We start from the raw sequence: 20,675 nt of genomic DNA, 5'->3' as shown, positions 1-20,675 counted from the left end.
TATTTCAATTTCATTTACATCTTTATTGATGGAATATCTTGCCATCTTCATGACAGTGCAACTAACTTCCGAAATTTACTGCTTTCTAAATAGGCTTGAACTGCAAAACAAAACGATAAAAATGAAATAAAATGGACACCCTCTCTTTAAATTGGTCTTTCGATCAACTTTCAGGGAGGGAAGATAAATTTCATGAAATGAAATAGCCTAAAAATTCTTAAATTGTCTATGGAGAAAACCCTACGGAACACACATACCAAGTTTTATTTCAAATGACTTAGACGTTTCAGAGGTTTCGATTTATGGATGACTACGACGGTCGAAACGTCATGGCAATGACTAACATTGCAACTCGGGCCATGTGAACAAGAAATGGTCCTTATTTGTTGTCTGTTTTTTGTTTTAGCGGCAAATTGAATTATATTTTAAATTTGAATGATCATGATACCAGAAATTGAATTTAGATGGGGTTATCTCACTCACAAAAATGATATTCTATGATTAATTTCTGTGTCCATATCTTTTTTTATCTTTATTTCATTTATTCAGAAAATGTAAACAATCACGTTTGTTTAGTTTGTTATGTAGTTATAAAACAAACAAGCTTCTTATCATATTACCTGCCGCTATTCGAAATTATCTTATTTAGTTCTATCTCAATAATGCACATATCTAGTGAAATGTTAAACTTGTATAACACGTTGTCAAAGAGTAATCAAGGGAACCAAGGTTATAGTGGTAATCAAAGAGTAATCAAGGGAACCAAGGTTATAGCGGTAATCAAAAGAATGTAATCCAGGGACAAAGACCAGACATTGAAAACAAACACAACAAAGAACATAAAGTGACTAAAAACATACATACAAAGTAACAAAAGCAAATGAGCAATCGGACTCCACTAAAACTGGGAGCATGGACCAGGTGCACCGGTAGGGTAAGCGTCTTCTGCTTTTCTAGAAACACCCGCCGAGTTGCTCATAAAAAGTCAAGTCCGGGGTAGACAAACGAGGAAAGGAAAACCATGACCCGTTAAATAAATCAGTTTTCATGGTGCTGATGTATACACATCGAACGTCAAATTATTTTGCACCCAATTGAAATGCGTCTTTTTTCTATGTAGTTACATTCCTATCAAATTTGATGTCATACATACGATCGGGACATATTTTTGTAACGTTTAAACTGGTTAAGACCTGGAGCACATCATTTATCTGCTAGTAGTCCTTAGTTTGTGTTTGTGTAATTCATATTTTGTTTCTTTCTTTCCGTTGTAACAAGGGACTCACAACTTTTTTTATTTTTAGGTGTGTTTAATTGTGTAATATTTTATATTATAGTATATTATATCACTGTGGCAAAAGTTAAAGGGGGGGTTTTAATCTTACCAAAGTTCTTTAAATTCGCCGCATTTTTGCGCCTGTCCCAAGTCAGGAATTTCTGGCCTCTGTATATCTTGTTTCACCTTTATATTATTAGAGTTAATAGGGGCAACTCTTTCGGTGTACCTGTGTATCGAGATGTTTTGGGGCCGGCTGCAACCTGCCTATCTACAACATATCTATTTTCGTTATATTTGATACATTTGTCAACATTCAACTGTTAAAATTTTATATTGAAAATATCATAAACCTTGACTGGTCTTTGTTACAGAAAAGAAATTCAATGCCTGACTGGTTTGTTTGTATTTTAAAACATTATCGTAAGCTATGTATCATGATTATCTATTTTACTGCGGAAAGATTGACTAACACAAGGTATGAATTGCTTTAAGCGTTTAAGTTTATTCATGTTCATAATGTTTAATTCGAAGACAGATGTAAGTGTGTTACAAATATATTTTTTTTATTTAATACCGTTAGAGACGTAATACTTTAATTGTTTGAATTCAAATATAATTTATTCTTGGGAACCATATCAGTCTCATTTGTGGAGAAATGCTTTATTGTTTCAATTTTTTATACCGAATCTATAAAAAAAATCAATAGAAATTTCAAAAATTCGTTAAGAAAGTTAAAAAAACAAGCTACTGGAATTAAAATATTCATATTGAGTCTATCTTTCCATATCGCAATGTTTTCCATATTCAGCCTGTTTCTCAGTCTTGGGCTTGTATTTCCGAATTGCGCCAAATATTTATTTTATTCAGTCTGGAAATATAGTATCGAATGGTACTAATAAATTTAATTTTCTGTGATAAACCATTCATATTTCCCAGGTCTGTAATAATGGCCAAAGAAGACTGCAATGTTTCGAGGCAACACCGAGCATTATAACAGTCGTCCAAGGGCCTTTATTACTAATGAGAATATCTGACTGGTCTACAATGAAAACAAACACATTTTTAATACATTTATTAACCAGTTTTAAAAAACTGTTGCTTATCATATAAGTGAACATGTACATGGAATTTTATTTACAACACATGATATCAAAGCCGGAAATATATTTTAAACCACTTCTACCTGTGTGTATGTTAAGTCGCACTTATTAAAGAAGTTATGTAATACACAAAAGGAACGTAACATAGGCAGAACAAAAAGTACACACAGGCTTCAAAAGGCAATCGAAAATATGCATGTCAGGTCCCCAGTATTTTCTTTTGCTAAAAAAATCATAAAACATCATCTTTTCTGTCTTCCCCATCTAACAAATACAGATTGAAATCAATAGTATTTTCATAATCTTTGTACTTTTAGATGCCATCAAAAGTTGAAAAACAGATCTTTCGTCTGTACATGCTTACCCACAACGTGTGTTTGCCTGTCGTTAGAGCCTATCTAACCTCGACCAGTCATTACACACAAGAGTGTAACAACGACTTAACCAAGTTCCTTGAAAAATATAAACACGAATTTTACCATATGTTGTTTGGCAATATTCGATGTTGTCAATGTGGAGGCACTCCAATAAAACCATACAGAGTGTTTCGAAAACAATATGAGAAATTGTATAGCCTAGGAACACCAAAAAGACATGACGTGTCTAGGAGCAGTGGCACTGGCAAATTATACTGCTGCTGTAGTGTCAAAGTCAATAGCAATTGTACAACTAAGGATTTAGATTTGTCAACAATTCATGTTCTTCTGAAGGTGTGTGTTCAAAATATACCTACCTGTCATGAAATGTGGCTCGACAAAATAATTCAGCAGAGAAATATGTTGTGTCATTTAAGCAATTTAAATGACATCACTGAAAGTTACACACAAACAATGTGGAGTTATATAGAAGGTTCCTGTATTGGACTAGCCTCAGATATACCACCTATTCCATCATACAAAGAAAGCATCGAAAATCAGATAGAATTGATGAAGCGAATAGACTTTGAACAGGACGATGTGACACCAATAGTTGATTCTCTGAAAGATGAAATTGCTGACTTGCCAAATGTACGGTTTTAAAAATGGTAGTAGGCTACACAGCCAAAAGTGCCACGGATAAAAAGAATATGAACTACAACAAGTGATTTCAGTTAAAAAAAAGTGATATGATCATCATATTACTGCTATTGACTGCTTTATCTAAATTACATATGATTACCATATGAAACGAGAGACAATTGATTATAATATATGGCACTTTTGACTGTGTACTTAGCAGTGCTCGTTCTTGTACAGTACAATCTTATAACTTGAGCTTTTACGTTGTTTTTTCTGATTTACATCTTTTTAAGTAAAACAAGTGATTGCCAGAGTATTTTTGTTGACTTCAAAAATTAGGAAACTTACATATAGGCAAATATCATTGACAGTTTAAGATAATTGGTGATTTTATTATGTGATCCAACAAAAATAATGGCAAATTCTATCTGCTTCATCGTTATTTTATTCTACATATGCTAATGAGTAAACCAACTGAGTCATATGTTTTTAAACAAAACTGTATTTGCTACTTCGGTTTTAGATCTGGCAGAAAGTTTTTTTTTAAATCATTTCTTATTGAATATGTTAAACCGAGTCAAGGATAGTCCAATAGTTTAATAAAAGAATTTCTATACACAAATATACGACATCACGAAGTATATAAAGGGTAAGTTGGTGATAAAAATATTTGCGTATAATAAATGACAAAGTTTCTTTTATTCAATTTTATCATATATTGAAATATATTTTAAATTATAAGATTTTTTTTTTTATAAAATATCATGCTGTTTGCTCTTATTTTCTCTAGATTATGAAAAATGTTCTCCAAAATGAGTTACCTGGACTAAGAGATGAACTACAAGACAACATTAATGCAAAGTTTCATGAAGCAAATAATTTAAATATTTCAATGAAGGACGAAATAAAAAGTGAAGTGAAAACAGCGTCATTTAAAACAACGGACACCCTTGCCGAAATTTTTGATGCAAAATTGTTGGCCGCTTCTGACGAAAGATACGCCATAAAAGATGAAATCAAAAAGGCTCTTGAAATCGGACAGACAAAAATTTTATCAAAATTTGAAGAATGCAAGACTGAAGCGAAAGGTAAATTTAAAAGTAGTTTTCCAAAAAAAAAGATTGTTTATTTTTTCTTTATTCTCAACAACAAACCACCAGGCAAACAAAAACATGACTGAGTAATCAATGCTTATCATATTACACTTTGTACGACACAAATATTGTGTAAATTTTGTTTTCTATTGTGTTATTTTTTTTCTTCTTTTTCTTTTAAGGAGTATTAAAGCATGATAGTAAAAACGTACCGTATGACATATCATGGTCATCTGACTTGTCAACTTATGATACTGAAAAGGGTATGCAGAAAGGTTCTATAATAGTTAGTGAATTGGCTTGTGGATCAAAACTCGCAAAAAAACGCAAAAACTGACATTTATACTCTAACGTTTTTATAAAACAATTAAACCTGATTTTAGAGCCGAACGGGGTTGCTCAGCCTTCCTAAGAATTTTTTTAATGATAGTTAATAAAGATTTTAACGCCACCTAGTGGGTGGAATTACTGTTGTCTGTGGCAAAAAGTTCAAGAAAACATTCTACTTTTTGCAACCAAAATTATTATGTTGTGTACTGGAAATGACCTAGAAGTTACTATTGTTTTATAAGGCTATAAGATATCTTCATATGAAAATCATTTTTTACTCATTTACCTTATATTTAGATGCGGTATATGTCAACTGGAGTATAGATAATCCCAAGTTTTCAGAGAGGAAAAAGAGGGATATCATAGACAGTATGAGAAGGGCTGCTATGAGCATTAGTATTTGGAAACCTTACAAAATAATTCTGATATACAAAGGGTCGATTGTAATTGTTACTCTGTTACCTATGGAGAAATTTGTAAACAAGAGTGAATTTGAAGATACCATCAAATACTTCCTTGACCAGTTCACCAAAATTGTCGCTTTTGGACCCGAAGAATCATTTCATGTTACAGTCAATATTGTAATTTGTGCCACTCAGTTGTCAGGTATATATCTTAGCTTGTAATGAAACCTTTTTTCGTAACATTTTCAATAATAAGAATAGCTTTATTTGTTATCTGTTGCGCAAGGATTTGAAAAACTGATGACACACTATCAGTGTTTGACTTCATATAAATCCTTATTAAACATTGATTGATTAAGTATTTAAGGAGGTAGACCTAGGGTAAGGGACATAACTCTTTAAATCAGTGACATGTTTGTATCATATTCAATTTCACCAAAGCCTTTCAAGCTTTCCTTTGAAACAGAATGAAATTAGTCCAAGTTACTTTGATGGTTACATGAAATTAATGTAAAATAGTAAATACAAACGTTCCAATGATTTGTTAGAGTTGTGTCCCTTACCTTAGGTCTACCTCCTTAAGGTCATACAAAGAACACAATTTCAAGGGTTTGTAGAAACTTTACATAAACAGTTTGCCCCTTAGTTCATCAAGAAATAACCTCGTTACAGCCAGCAAATACTATTTGTACCATATTACTTATGATAATTACAATACGATGGTTTCTGAAATTGCTACGTTTAATTTTGCCTTCACTTCATCAATGTGTGTGTGTGTGTTTTTTTTTTTTTTTTTTTTTGTATTTTTTTTTTTTTTTTTTTTTTTCAAATAAATAAACTTCACTTTTTCGGTATTTGTCTTAGAAGCAGTCTCGACTGACAAAACACAGGTTCAAGTGATGCAAGAATCAGCGGAAACAAGGGCTCACCCCTCTGTTGACAGCAAAGGTATAAAAAATATATTATTTGCTCTTAAAAAAGTTTTTGTTTGATTGGGTTATGGCTCGTTTTGCTTATTATTGTTTTATATATTTGTTTGTTTGTATGTTTGTTTGTTTGTTTTTGTCTGTTTATTTCGGTTTCGATCCAAGGCCGAGTTACGCCTAAGATAAAACTTTTTAACTGGTTGGCACTACTTCTCCGCCGAGCATGCGGTATTTATGGGAATAAAGTAACGACTGGTTGAAACGGAGTTAGAATTATATTTCCAAGAAAGGTTGCACATATTATTCTGACATGCATGAAATATCTACCAAAAGACGTTAACCCATAAACAATCAATAACATTTGATTGAATTAGTGATTTTCATACATGCTTATTTTTAGTGTGTAACCTTGTTGTGAATATCTTTTGGATAATCAGAATCTGTCATATTTACTTTAAACAAATATAAAAGTAAAAAATCCTTTCAACCACAGAATGAAACATTTTGTTAACCCGTTGTTTTAGGGCAATGCCTGTTTGTAAACCAATATGGACACCATGAAAAATTATTACACCAAATTAAGTCATTCATATCATATGCTAATTAACGTGAAATTATTTCAGTTCATGTCAAGGATAATCGACTTCTTTTGTCAGGAATGTATGATGTTGGTTTTGCATTTGACGACATGTCTTTTTTGTCAAGCGAAAATATTCCATATGATAGTTCGTTAAAAGCTGAAACCGTGTATGCATATGGTTGGGCTTTAAGTGTAGGAACTATTCTAGAATCAGAATATGGACTGTGTTGTTCGCTCCCAGGAAGAGATTTTCCCCCTGGATCTTCGTCAAGTACGGAAAATATCTCCTTATTGAATTCATGTGCTTGTTTTATATTGACATCATTTAAACAGTCGCTCTTATGCAGGACCCTCAGTGAATCAACAAATCTTTTATTAGCAATAACAGAGGAATTGTTTATGGACCATTTCTTTGAATATAACTCGGGCCATTTACTTGGAGAAACTACTGAAGACATTTTTGATTATATAAGTGACAATCCTGTGTACTCAATATTAGATTCATGTGACATGCCTATGGTGTTGTGTTCGGTGTGTCACCATATTTGGATGCCAGAGCTGATAAGTAAAATTAAAGATCGCGTGCCAGGTATGATGGTATCCATCAGAAGTTGTTATCTGTGCGTTTATATTTTACCAGATATACAAAGCTCTTAAAATAGAGAAGACAAAATATAAAACATGGTTAAACACTCACTGATAAAGCTATTAAATGTTCTATTATAGGCATCGTTCCGTCCTCGTCTCTGTTTGTAGTCTTTATGGAGAACAATTTTATCTTGACATGTTCTGATATCAAAATAACAGGGCAATTCGCATAAAAAAATAATTTCTCGGAGTAGACACGTGTTGTGATTCATCTTCAAATATTTTACTAATTTGAAGATAAACAATTTGGTACATACTTTATCAGACGTTGTCAGTGACTTAGTCATATGTTAATCTTGTGACTTGTTAGAAAGATTTCTAAAAATTCATTTTGCTTATTTTTTTACTCGAATATCAAAATCGATAAAACAACAGTGTTCCAATGTCCCCCGCGAAAAAAAAGTACTGAAAACTTTAAATTTACTGAAATTTAAGTCCAAGGGCCGTAGCTTCCATAAAAATTAATCAGTCGTAACAAAAGTCGAATTCAATCTGTAACTTCTCATAGTAAGACTACACACAAAATATAAAATCAATTGGTAAATACATTACCAACAGAATGCAGAAAACTGTAAATTCACTGAAATGTTCTAAGTCTAAGGGCCATAACTTCCGTAAAAATCATTAAACCGTAACCAAAGTCGAATTTAATCTGTAACTCTTCATAATAAGGTCACACAACAAAAACAACCTTATTTGGTAAAAGCATGACAAAAAAGTGCAGAAAACGCGAGCGGAAGGACGGATGGACGCCGGGCATTTCCCTGTCCCTTCGGGACGCGTCGCGGGGGAAAAAAAAAGCAGAAAATATTTCAAGTATTAATGACCTTGATTTTTTCCGACTTTACTATTACGATTTACAAACAAGATGTATTTTAAGGCAAACCTATTTCCTAGAAAATGTTAATGTTTTTGTAGATGTTGCCCGGAAGAGAGATCATGGTTACGAAGTTAATGTACATTGTTTGCAGTGTGAAAAAGGTATGTTACTTACGTCATATCAGGGAGGAATAAATTTTATGTAAATGTATATTATTATATGTATATCCTTCTAAGTGTGGCCGTCCAAATTCAATATAATCTAACATATAAATATAATTCATTTGTAAATAAATGATTTTTACTTCCAAAGAGAGTTCCAACTCCGCACTAACATGACACGATTGATGTCAATGGTAGTCATAAATAATGGTCAACTGTTCATCCGAGCTTTGTGACTTTTTTACTATTTTTGAAAATTTTTAAATTTTGATTATTAGAAATTAAAATGAAAAGAAATATTTGAACGAAATCATAAATGATTAGACAAACCAAGACATTTCACAATGTTAACTGATTTCAGATGCAACGCAATTCAGTAAGGTTGGTTAAGGTTGTGATATCAACTTTATTAATAGAAGGAATAATGTAAAGTATCCGAATAATGAAAATTCTATTTCGGGCGTAGAATGCGATGACTGCATGAAACTGTAATCTACAAAAAATATAGCGAAAATTAATTAATTTGCAAAAAAATCCATTAAGTGCTTCAAAAAGGCAAACGAATTGCCTTAATTTTATCATAATTCAGATATTCTATTCATTTTGTACATTTTGGTCGCTTTTGGTAAATTAACAAAATTAATAATTCTTTCTTATATACGGCCTCCAATTGCTCTAAATGGTATTCAGATGATATAAAAAGAATTATGTTATCGGAATTTCCGGATATGCATTAAAGGGATAAGACTCTTTTTGGGGTGTTTTCATCCTTTTACATGTCAAAGAATGTGATTCGACCAATCTTACTGAGACAATGATACGGCATGAATAATTTTGAACAAAGCGGTGTTGTTATAACGCAAACATTTTTATTCTGTGTTTTTTGTCAGTCAAAACCTATAACTGGTCATGTCTTCGATCATCTGAAATAAAGTGAATAACTGTTGTGATGTATTTTATCGCAAAATAGTGGGCGTAAATGATCACGTCTTGTTTCTTATCCTTCAGTTTGTATATGTATTGTGTTTTACTGGGTTTGCCACACTGTGTATGTAGGTTTTGTAGTAAATATTTTCATTTGAGTTTTTAATGTTTTGTCCGATTACAGATAAAGAACTTACTTTCCATCACATGAAAGTAAACTGTAATGGTGTATATACTTCCAAGTCTGTAATATTTGCAAGTACACGCGCAGACGTATTACAGTTGATGTTTTTTCAAAGAAAAATCTCAAAATAAATAGGCAAAAAATCTGCTGAAAAGGTTGGCCTAGTGAGAAGTTCATTCCGCCAAGCACATCCCACCAATACTATCCTTGTACTCTTTATATCACAACACATGGATGCGAACGTATATGAACGGCTGATAATAGAGGATGCAGATGATGATTGGGTGGAAGTCTTTCAAGTTGTACCTGAAGACAATCTTGCGGTGGACTATATGGTATACTACAATTTTACAACAATTCGTGCGACACAAACTGAAACGTTATCATCTGCTTTATTTGACATAATCGAAAATCAAGGTATATAATGACAAGGCCGAACAGTCAACAAAAGATTTACAGTCTATATGCTAGGTTTTATTTTTACAGTCTATATGCTAGGTTTTATTATTTACAGTCTATATGCTAGGTTTTATTTTTACAGTCTATATGCTAGGTTTTATTATTTACAGTCTATATGCTAGGTTTTATTTTTACAGTCTATATGCTAGGTTTTATTTTTACAGTCTATATGCTAGGTTTTATTTTTACAGTCTATATGCTAGGTTTTATTTTTACAGTCTATATGCTAGGTTTTATTATTTACAGTCTATATGCTAGGTTTTATTTTTACAGTCTATATGCTAGGTTTTATTTTTACAGTCTATATGCTAGGTTTTATTATTTACAGTCTATATGCTAGGTTTTATTTTTACAGTCTATATGCTAGGTTTTATTTTTACAGTCTATATGCTAGGTTTTATTATTTACAGTCTATATGCTAGGTTTTATTATTTACAGTCTATATGCTAGGTTTTATTTTTACTTTGATTGTTGTATTGTGTACTGGTAACATAAGACAGGAATATACTCAATTCACAGCATACGTTGTTAGATATGGTTCTTTCTAATGCCCGATACATAATGAAACGTTAGTAAGACAGCTGTTTTGATAGCCATTACTAAAACAAAACTGGACACTTTAATTTCAAGTGATTAAATAACAATAACGACTATGTTGTGTTGAAAAAGAACTTGTAAAAAAACAAATTATTATTCCTTGAATATTGGAAAATTTTGTAGCATTTTAAATTATAACTTGCACGACCTTGCCAATGTGTTGTTTTACATTGCTGTGCTTTGTGTTTCGGGTTGCTTGTTTAATTTAAGTTTTTGTTCGTGTTATTTTGGTTATTGTTTGTCTATTTTCCCTGTATAGTTGTTATCCTTGGATTATATTTTTTTATTTCAGATCGAATCCTTGATCCCTTGGTTTCCTTTTCCGACCAAGGATCCCCTATATTTGATTAATATAAATTCTGTTGTTACCAAATAAGGACAGATTTCATTTTTATGATACAAATTTTTTTATTCCTACTATAAAAAAATTGCAGACTACTGAAGTAAATTGATAAGGGAATAACACTTCTTCTGATAATAAGGGAATATAACCAATATTATCATTTATTTTTAACTTTCTTTTACCATCATGTTTTGTAGGTAAACGAAAATACAAGTGATATCATAAATTTATTTAAGTATTTGAAAGCACCAACAAAAATGCCTTTGTTATCTAAAATATAAAGAAAACATAATTCCAACAATGAGTTAAAATATACAAGTGAAATCACGTAACAAAGAAAACGAGGTTTGTATTGTTCATGTGGCCATCGTAAAGACACTTGTCTATAATGTTTAAAGTGCAAAATTGATAAGAAACATTTAAACTGAAGCGTCGTTGCGGAAGATTATAACTATTACATGGTATATATTTTTCGGTCATCTCTCTTTTCTTTAAGACTTTACGAAAAATTATTACTTCCATTGAGCAAAAAGTGACTGATAGGCTTAAGAAATTTTATCTTAAAATTATTTTAGAATAGTAATATATATCAAACTTAAAAATATATAATTACAAACAATTATTCTTTTTTTTCCTGATTGTTCTCCAAACTTGACCCTTTCTTGTCTTCATGATCGATATTCTTGTCGTAAGTTTTTACAAATCACATAATTAAAACAAAAAGATTTTTAGAATAATTTACAAACTATTTAGAACACAGGAACAGACTTTCGTTTTCATGTGCTAGTCTCTAAGAATAATTATGAGATGAAATCAAATATTATTTTACTAATATTCAATGCCTAACTTGTTCAACCAAAACACATACATGAAATATAGATATTACTTTCTGGTTAAGAACTTCATTGGCTCGGTGATTCAAGCAGAATTTTTATTAATTTTTCCAGGGTATCAACTGAATCTCGAACGACTAGTTCATCATCAATGTAGCCTCCATATCGCCGAGAAATAGTATTCTGTTTGTCCTTTTCTGATTTCCTTACTACATGTACATGACGGAAAAAACAATCAATGCATTATACAAATCATCAGACAATTCACTAAAGACAATGAATATGAACATTGCTACATCAAATAAACTAGAAAAAAAACATTAGTAGACTGTGCTTCATATGGAAATCTCCACGATTCAATCAACAATTTTAAATAACACTAAAAGATTGTTTTACTGCCATTATTGATCGCTACAATGTTTAAAAAAGCAGAGGACATTTATCCTTCCGATGTACCTTGTCAATACTCTCAGGTTTAATTGGAGTCCGGGTTGCTCACTTACATTTGTTTTTTTTACGTGTTAATTGCGTTGCATCAGGTATTTTGTTGTGTGTTAACATATGATGGACAAATGAATGAAAGTTAATTAGAGGAAAGATGTTTTTAACGACTTCCGATTCCTTGCTTTCCATAGTAAGGCTTCCTGGAATTATAAACGACACAAAATTGAGATTTTTATCATATTATTCTTCATTTCAATGGAATATTTTATTCTTAACATAACAATGTTGTCTGTTTTGACATATCAATGATTCACATATGCAGTAAAAGAGTATACAAACCTGTTCGATGGTTCTTTCTGTCTGATTTGACAAGAACTGATTTGCGTTCTTCAGGAGCTTCATCTGATGAGCGAACTTCTAAATCTTCATCGTTGTCGTCGCTGTATCTCCTAGCAAAAGTGTTATATTTGCTTTGTCGTTTCGTCTCTGAAGAAAACAAACTCATGTCATAACCACAATAAAGAATATAAGGGCAGTACTGAAGACCTAATTTATAATGTCAATGTTAACATTTGTGTTCTTTTTATTTCATTGCATATTTGGAAGTGAATTGGACATATATGCCAAATTAATATTGCTAGAAAATGCGATTCGATATCAGCCTCAGCCTAACAATAGGTATATGGTTTGTTGTCAAGGATAATGACGCATCGGTAAACCTGTATAGAAAAGAAGATCATGTATTCAAATACGACTTGAAGTGGTCATCTACAGTATTTTTCTAATGATTCAACCTTGCAATAAAAGTTTACGAAACTGCAAAATTCAGTTTCGTCCTTTTCATCAACCCTCGACCCATTGTCAAAAATCTGAATGAGGCCCAGGGTTTGATGTAGAAGTTTCGTGTTTATAGCAGCGCTAACATGGAAAATGCAATGTCATATTCAATAATTATCACGATTTGCTGTTTCTTAAATTGAAAAGTTACGCTAAGAGAAATTTAAGATAAAGCAATATTGGGAACTTTTTTTCATGGTTGCTTCATCTTAATGGATGATTTAACTCTGAACAATACACGGACCTATATTGTCACATATCAATCATTCGCACATGCAGTAAAAGAGTATACAAACCTCCTCGACGGTTCTTTCTGTCTGATTTGACAAGAATTGATTTGTGTTCTTCAGGAGCTTTACCTGATGAGCGAACTTCTAAATCTTCATCGTTGTCGTCTCTGTATCTCCTAGCAAAAGTGTTATATTTGCTTTGTCGTTGTTTCGTCTCTGAAGAAAACAAACTCATGTCATAACCAAAATAAAGAATATAAGGGCAGTACTGAAGACCTAATGTATAATGTTAATGTTAACATTTGTGTTCTTTTTATTTTATCACATATTTGGAAGTGAATTGGACATATATGCCAAATTAATATTGCTGGGAAAGGTAATTAGCAAATTACAAGAACCTATATTGTCACATATCAATCATTCGCACATGCAGTAAAAGAGTATACAAACCTGTTCGACGGTTCTTTCTGTCTGATTTGACAAGAATTGATTTGCGTTCTTCAGGTGCTTCACCTGATGAGCGAACTTCTAAATCTTCATCGTTGTCGTCGCTGTATCTCCTAGCAAAAGTGTTATATTTGCTTTGTCGTTGTTTCGTCTCTGAAGAAAACAAACTCATGTCATAACCAAAATAAAGAATATAAGGGCAGTACTGAAGACCTAATGTATAATGTTAATGTTAACATTTGTGTTCTTTTTATTTTATCACATATTTGGAAGTGAATTGGACATATATGCCAAATTAATATTGCTGGGAAATGTAATTAGCAAATTACAAGAACCTATATTGTCACATATCAATCATTCGCACATGCAGTAAAAGAGTATACAAACCTGTTCGACGGTTCTTTCTCTCTGATTTGACAAGAATTGATTTGCGTTCTTCAGGTGCTTCACCTGATGAGCGAACTTCTAAATCTTCATCGTTGTCGTCGCTGTGTCTCCTAGCAAAAGTGTTATATTTGCTTTGTCGTTGTTTCGTCTCTGAAGAAAACAAACTCATGTCATAACCAAAATAAAGAATATAAGGGCAGTACTGAAGACCTAATTTATAATGTTAATGTTAACATTTGTGTTCTTTTTATTTTATCACATATTTGGAAGTGAATTGGACATACATGCCAAATTAATATTGCTGGGAAATGTAATTAGATATCAGCCTCAGCCTAATAATAGGTATATGGCTTGTTGTCAAGGGAAATGACGTCATCGGTAAACCTGTATAGAAAAGAAGATCATGTATTCAAATACGACTTGAATTGGTCATACAGAGGTGTTTGTAATGATTCAATCTTTCTATACAAAGATTACGACACTGCAATATTTAATTTCGTCCTTTTCATCAATCATCGACCCATGTCAAAAATATGGATGAGGCCCAGGGTTTGATGTGGAATTTTCGTGTTTATAGCAGCGCTAACATGGAATATGCAATGTCATATTCAATAATTATCACGATTTGCTGTTCCTTAAATTGAAAAGTTACGCTAAGAGAAATTTAAGATAAAGCAATATTGGGAACTTTCTTTTCATGGTTGCCTCATCTTAATGGATGATTTAACTCTTAACAGTACAAGGACCTATATTGTCACATATCAATCATTCGCACATGCAGTAAAAGAGTATACAAACCTGTTCGACGGTTCTTTCTCTCTGATTTGACAAGAATTGATTTGCGTTCTTCAGGTGCTTCACCTGATGAGCGAACTTCTAAATCTTCATCGTTGTCGTCGCTGTATCTCCTAGCAAAAGTGTTATATATGCTTTGTCGTTGTTTCGTCTCTGAAGAAAACAAACTCATGTCATAACCAAAATAAAGAATATAAGGGCAGTACTGAAGACTTAATTTATAATGTTAATGTTAACATTTGTGTTCTTTTTATTTTATCACATATTTGGAAGTGCATTGGACATATATGCCAAAGTAATATTGCTAGAAATTGTAATTAGATATCAGCCTCAGCCTAATAATAGGTATATGGCTTGTTGTCAAGGGTAATGACGTCATCGGTAAACCTGTATAGAGAAGAAGATCATGTATTCAAATACGACTTGAATTGGTCATACAGAGGTTTTTGTAATGATTCAATCTTTCGATACAAAGATTACGACACTGCAATATTTAATTTCGTCCTTTTCATCAATCATCGACCCATCTCAAAAATATGGATGAGGCCCAGGGTTTGATGTGGAATTTTCGTGTTTATAGCAGCGCTAACATGGAAAATGCAATGTCATATTCAATAATTTTCACGATTTGCTGTTTCTTAAATTGAAAAGTTACGCTAAGAGAAATTCAAGATAAAGCAATATTGGGAACTTTTCTTCATAGTTGCCTCATCTTAATGGATCAATTCATCTCTTAACAATACAAGAACCTGTATTGTCACATATCAATTATTCGCACATGCAGTAAAAGAGTATACAAACCTCTTCGACGGTTCTTTCTGTCTGATTTGACAAGAATTGATTTGCGTTCTTCAGGTGCTTCACCTGATTAGCGAACTTCTAAATCTTCATCGTTGTCGTCTCTGTATCTCCTAGCAAAAGTGTTATATTTACTTTGTCGTTGTTTCGTCTCTGAAGAAAACAAACTCATGTCATAATCAACATAAAGAATATAAGGGCAGTACTGAAGACTTAATTTATAACGTTAATGTGAACATTTGTGTTCTTTTTATTTTATCACATATTTGGAAGTGAATTGGACATATATGCCAAATTAATATTGCTAGACAATGGAATTAGATATCAGCCTCAGCCTAATAATAGGTATATAGCTTGTTGTCATCGGCAAACCTGTATAGAAAAGAAGATCGTGTATTCAAATACGACTTGAATTGGTCATACAGAGGTTTTTGTAATGATTCAATCTTTCTATACAAAGATTACAACACTGCAATATTTAATTTCGTCCTTTTCATCAATCATCGACCCATGTCAAAAATATGGATGAGGCCCAGGGTTTGATGTGGAAGTTTCGTGTTTATAGCAGCGCTAACATGGAAAATGCAATATCATATTCAATAATTATCACGATTTGCTGTTTCTTAAATTGAAAAGTTACGCTAAGAGAAATTCAAGATAAAGCAATATTGGGAACTTTCTTTTCATGGTTGCCTCATCTAAATGGATGATTCAACTCTTAACAATACAAGAACCTATATTGTCACATATCAAACATTCCCACATGCAGTAAAAGAGTATACAAACCTGTTCGACGGTTCTTTCTCTCTGATTTGACAAGAATTGATTTGCGTTCTTCAGGTGCTTCACCTGATGAGCGAACTTCTAAATCTTCATCGTTGTCGTCGCTGTATCTCCTATCAAAAGTGTTATATTTACTTTGTCGTTGTTTCGTCTCTGAAGAAAACAAACTCATGTCATAACCAGCATAAAAAATATAAGGGCAGTACTGAAGACCTAATTTATAATGTTAATAATATTGCTAGGAAATGTAATTAGATATCAGCCTCAGCCTAATAATAGGTATATGGCTTGTTGTCAAGGGAAATGACGTCATCGGTAAACCTGTACAGAAAAGAAGATCATGTATTCAAATACGACTTGAATTGGTCATACAGAGGATTTTGTAATGATTCAATCTTTCTATTCAAAGATTACGACACTGCAATATTTAATTTCGTCCTTTTCATCAACCCTCGACCCATGTCAAAAATCCGGATGAGGCCCAGGGTTTGATGTGAATTATAGGTTTTACAGCAGCGCTAACATGGAAAATGCAATGTCATATTCAATAATTATCACGATTTGCTGTTTCTTAAATTGAAAAGTTACGCTAAGAGAAATTAAGATAAAGCAATATTGGGAACTTTCTTTTCATGGTTGCCTCATCTAAATGGATGATTCAACTCTTAACAATACAAGAACCTATATTATCACATATCAATCATTCGCACATGCAGTAAAAGAGTATACAAACCTGTTCGACGGTTCTTTCTGTCTGATTTGACAAGAATTGACTTGCGTTCTTCAGGAGCTTCACCTGATGAGCGAACTTCTAAATCTTCATCGTTGTCGTCGCTGTATCTCCTAGCAAAAGTGTTATATTTGCTTTGTCGTTGTTTCGTCACTGAAGAAAACAAACTCATGTCATAACCAAAATAAAGAATATAAAGGGCAGTACTGAAGACCTAATTTATAATGTTAATGTTAACATTTGTGTTCTTTTTATTTTATCACATATTTGGAAGTGAATTGGACATACTTGCCAAATTATTATTGCTAGAAAATGTAATTAGATATCAGCCTCATCCTAATAATAGGTATATGGCTGGTTGTCAAGGGAAATGACGTCATCAGTAAACCTGTATAGAAAAGAAGATCGTGTATTCAAATACGACTTGAATTGGCCATACAGAGTTTTTTGTAATGATTCAATCTTTCTATACAAAGATTACGACACTGCAATATTTAATTTCGTCCTTTTCATCAATCATCGACCCATGTCAAAAATATGGATGAGGCCCAGGGTTTGATGTGGAAGTTTCGTGTTTATAGCAGCGCTAACATGGAAAATGCAATGTCATATTCAATAATTATCACGATTTGCTGTTTCTTAAATTGAAAAGTTTCGCTAAGAGAAATTTAAGATAAAGCAATATTGGGAACTTTCTTTTCATAGTTGCCTCATCTAAATGGATGATTCAACTCTTAACAATACAAGAACCTATATTGTCACATATCAATCATTCGCACATGCAGTATACAAACCTGTTCGACGGTTCTTTCTCTCTGATTTGACAAGAATTGATTTGCGTTCTTCAGGTGCTTCACCTGATGAGCGAACTTCTAAATCTTCATCGTTGTCGTCGCTGTATCTCCTAGCAAAAGTGTTATATTTGCTTTGTCGTTGTTTCGTCACTGAAGAAATCAAACTCATGTCATAACCAGCATAAAAAATATGAGGGCAGTACTGAAGACCTAATTTATAATGTTAATGTTAACATTTGTGTTCTTTTTATTTTATCACATATTTGGAAGTGAATTGGACATATATGCCAAATTAATATTGCTAGAAAATGTAATTAGATATCAGCCTCAGCCTAATAATAGGTATATGGCTTGTTGTCAAGGGAAATGACGTCATCGGTAAACCTGTACAGAAAAGAAGATCATGTATTCAAATACGACTTGAATTGGTCATACAGAGGTTTTTGTAATGATTCAATCTTTCTATACAAAGATTACGACATTGCAATATTTAATTTCGTCCTTTTCATCAACCCTCGACCCATGTCAAAAATCCGGATGAGGCCCAGGGTTTGATGTGGAATTTTCGTGTTTACCGTAGCGCTAACATGGAAAATGCAATGTCATATTCAATAATTATCACGATTTGCTGTTTCTTCAATTGAAATGTTAGGCTAAAAGAAATTTAAGATAAAGCAATATTGGGAACTTTTTTTCATAGTTGCCTCATCTTAATGGATCAATTCAACTCTTAACAATACAAGAACCTATATTGTCACATATCAATCATTCGCACATGCAGTAAAAGAGTATACAAACCTGTTCGACGGTTCTTTCTGTCTGATTTGACAAGAATTGATTTGCATTCTTCAGGAGCTTCACCTGATGAGCGAACTTCTAAATCTTCATCGTTGTCGTCGCTGTATCTCCTAGCAAAAGTGTTATATTTGCTTTGTCGTTGTTTCGTCTCTGATGATAATAAACTCATGTCATAACCAAAATAAAGAATATAAGGGCAGTACTGAAGACCTAATTTATAATGTCAATGTTAACATTTGTGTTCTTTTTATTTGATCACATATTTAGAAGTGAATTGGACATATATGCCAAATTAATATTGCAAGGAAATGTAATTAGATATCAGCCTCAGCCTAATAATAGGTATATGGCTTGTTGTCAAGGGAAATGACGTCATCGGTAAACCTGTATAGAAAAGAAGATCATGTATTCAAATACGACTTGAATTTGGTCATCTACAGTTTTTTGTAATGATTCAACCTTGCGATACAAAGATTACGACACTGCAATATTCAGTTTCGTCCATTTCATCAACCCTCGACCCATTGTCAAAAATCCGGATGAGGCCCAGGGTTTGATGTGGAAATTTCGTGTTTATAGCAGCGCTAACATGGAAAATGCAATGTCATATTCAATAATTATCACGATTTGCTGTTTCTTCAATTGAAAAGTTACGCTAAGAGGAATTTAAGATAAAGCAATATTGGGAACTTTTTTTCATGGTTGCCTCATCTTAATGGATGATTCTACTATTAACAATACAAGAACCTATAGTGTCACATATCAATCATTCGCACATACAGTAAAAGAGTATACAAACCTGTTCGACGGTTCTTTCTCTCTGATTTGACAAGAATTGATTTGCGTTCTTCAGGTGCTTCACCTGATGAGCGAACTTCTAAATCTTCATCGTTGTCGTCGCTGTATTTCCTAGCAAAAGTGTTATATTTGCTTTGTCGTTGTTTAGTCTCTGAAAAAGAACAAATACATGTCATAATGTAACCAAAGCAAAGAATATAAGGGCAATAGTGAATGACTAATTCATGTGGTCAGTTCAAACATTTGGATTCTTTTAATTTTTATTATTTTTTTTTTACATATTTGAAAGTGATTTGGGCATTTATGCCTAATTAATTTAATCAGAAGTTGCGAGTTGATATCAGCCCTAGGCTGATAATCAGTAAGTTATCGGCTCGTTGTCAAGGATAATGACATCGATATCAGCAAATCAACATCGGTAACGTCATCGCTAAAGACCGTAACGTTCTGATCACATACATTGTATAAAAAAGATGTGTTCAAATGGGACACGAAATAGACATCCAGAGTTTTGTGTTATGATATAAACATAGGATTCAATAATTATGAAATTGCAATATTCCATATCATCTATTGCATCAAGCCTCGGTCCATATCAGCATTCTGGCAGAGCTCTGGGGCTTGATATTGAAATCTCGTGTACTCTTATATGCCTTGAAATAGGCATTTAGAGTTTTTTGTAATGATTTAAACAGATGATTTAAAGATAATGACAATGCTATGTTCAATATCGTCTCTTGCATCAAACCTCAACCCATATCAGCACTCCTACAGAGTTCTTGATATGGAAGGTGCGTATTTGACAGTCTCAATGTGACAATAATGAGATTTTCATAAAAAGGAGAATTTTAGGAATTTCATATTTTTCCCATTTCACCGGTAATTGGCATTTTTTTTTAAATACTGTCCCTTAAACAAGCTGTTGTATATTCAAATGGAATTATATAGTGTAATAGCTTTATAATGATCCAAAGTTATAAATGTTTGAAGTCCAATTAGGTTTTTAAAAAATTGCCCCCCGCCCCGCCCATGAAATAAATACCTCAACATGAATCCAAATGTTAATAGTTAGCATATAATCGATTTAAAAATACATGTTGGTTACTACTGTTTTAATTATCGGGGTATTCAACATATCTGCTCATTACAGGCGC

The 20,675-nt window shown here is 32.6% G+C and overlaps 1 protein-coding gene across 17 annotated transcripts; it reads left to right on the top strand.

The window, feature by feature from the left end:
* The first annotated feature begins 1,632 nt into the window (after window positions 1–1,632).
* Window positions 1,633–12,466, top strand: LOC148609863 (uncharacterized). Of its 17 annotated transcripts, none has more exons than XR_015914587.1 (11): window positions 1,759–1,816; window positions 2,697–3,386; window positions 4,168–4,465; window positions 4,654–4,734; window positions 5,099–5,407; window positions 6,070–6,153; window positions 6,755–7,300; window positions 8,278–8,340; window positions 9,449–9,946; window positions 10,030–10,083; window positions 10,358–12,466. XR_015914587.1 is itself a non-coding variant. In XM_088541316.1 (9 exons), exons 2-9 carry the CDS (start codon window positions 2,697–2,699, stop codon window positions 9,577–9,579), a joined length of 2,202 nt encoding a protein of 733 aa, XP_088397442.1. In that variant the 5' UTR covers window positions 1,633–1,754; the 3' UTR covers window positions 9,580–12,466. The 17 variants fall into 17 exon arrangements, 3 of the variants coding, with proteins under 3 accessions (XP_088397442.1, XP_088397440.1, XP_088397443.1); XR_015914584.1 differs by adding an exon at window positions 10,220–10,274 and having other exon boundaries at window positions 9,449–10,165; XR_015914582.1 differs by adding an exon at window positions 10,220–10,301 and having other exon boundaries at window positions 9,449–10,165.
* The last annotated feature ends 8,209 nt before the right edge of the window (window positions 12,467–20,675 follow it).

This window comes from Perna viridis, chromosome 8 (genome assembly GCF_037379345.1).
Source record: "Perna viridis isolate PV_CMFRI_1.1 ecotype Kerala chromosome 8, ASM3737934v1, whole genome shotgun sequence".
Lineage (NCBI taxonomy): Eukaryota > Metazoa > Mollusca > Bivalvia > Mytilida > Mytilidae > Perna > Perna viridis.
This window is presented reverse-complemented; position numbering and strand designations above follow the sequence as displayed.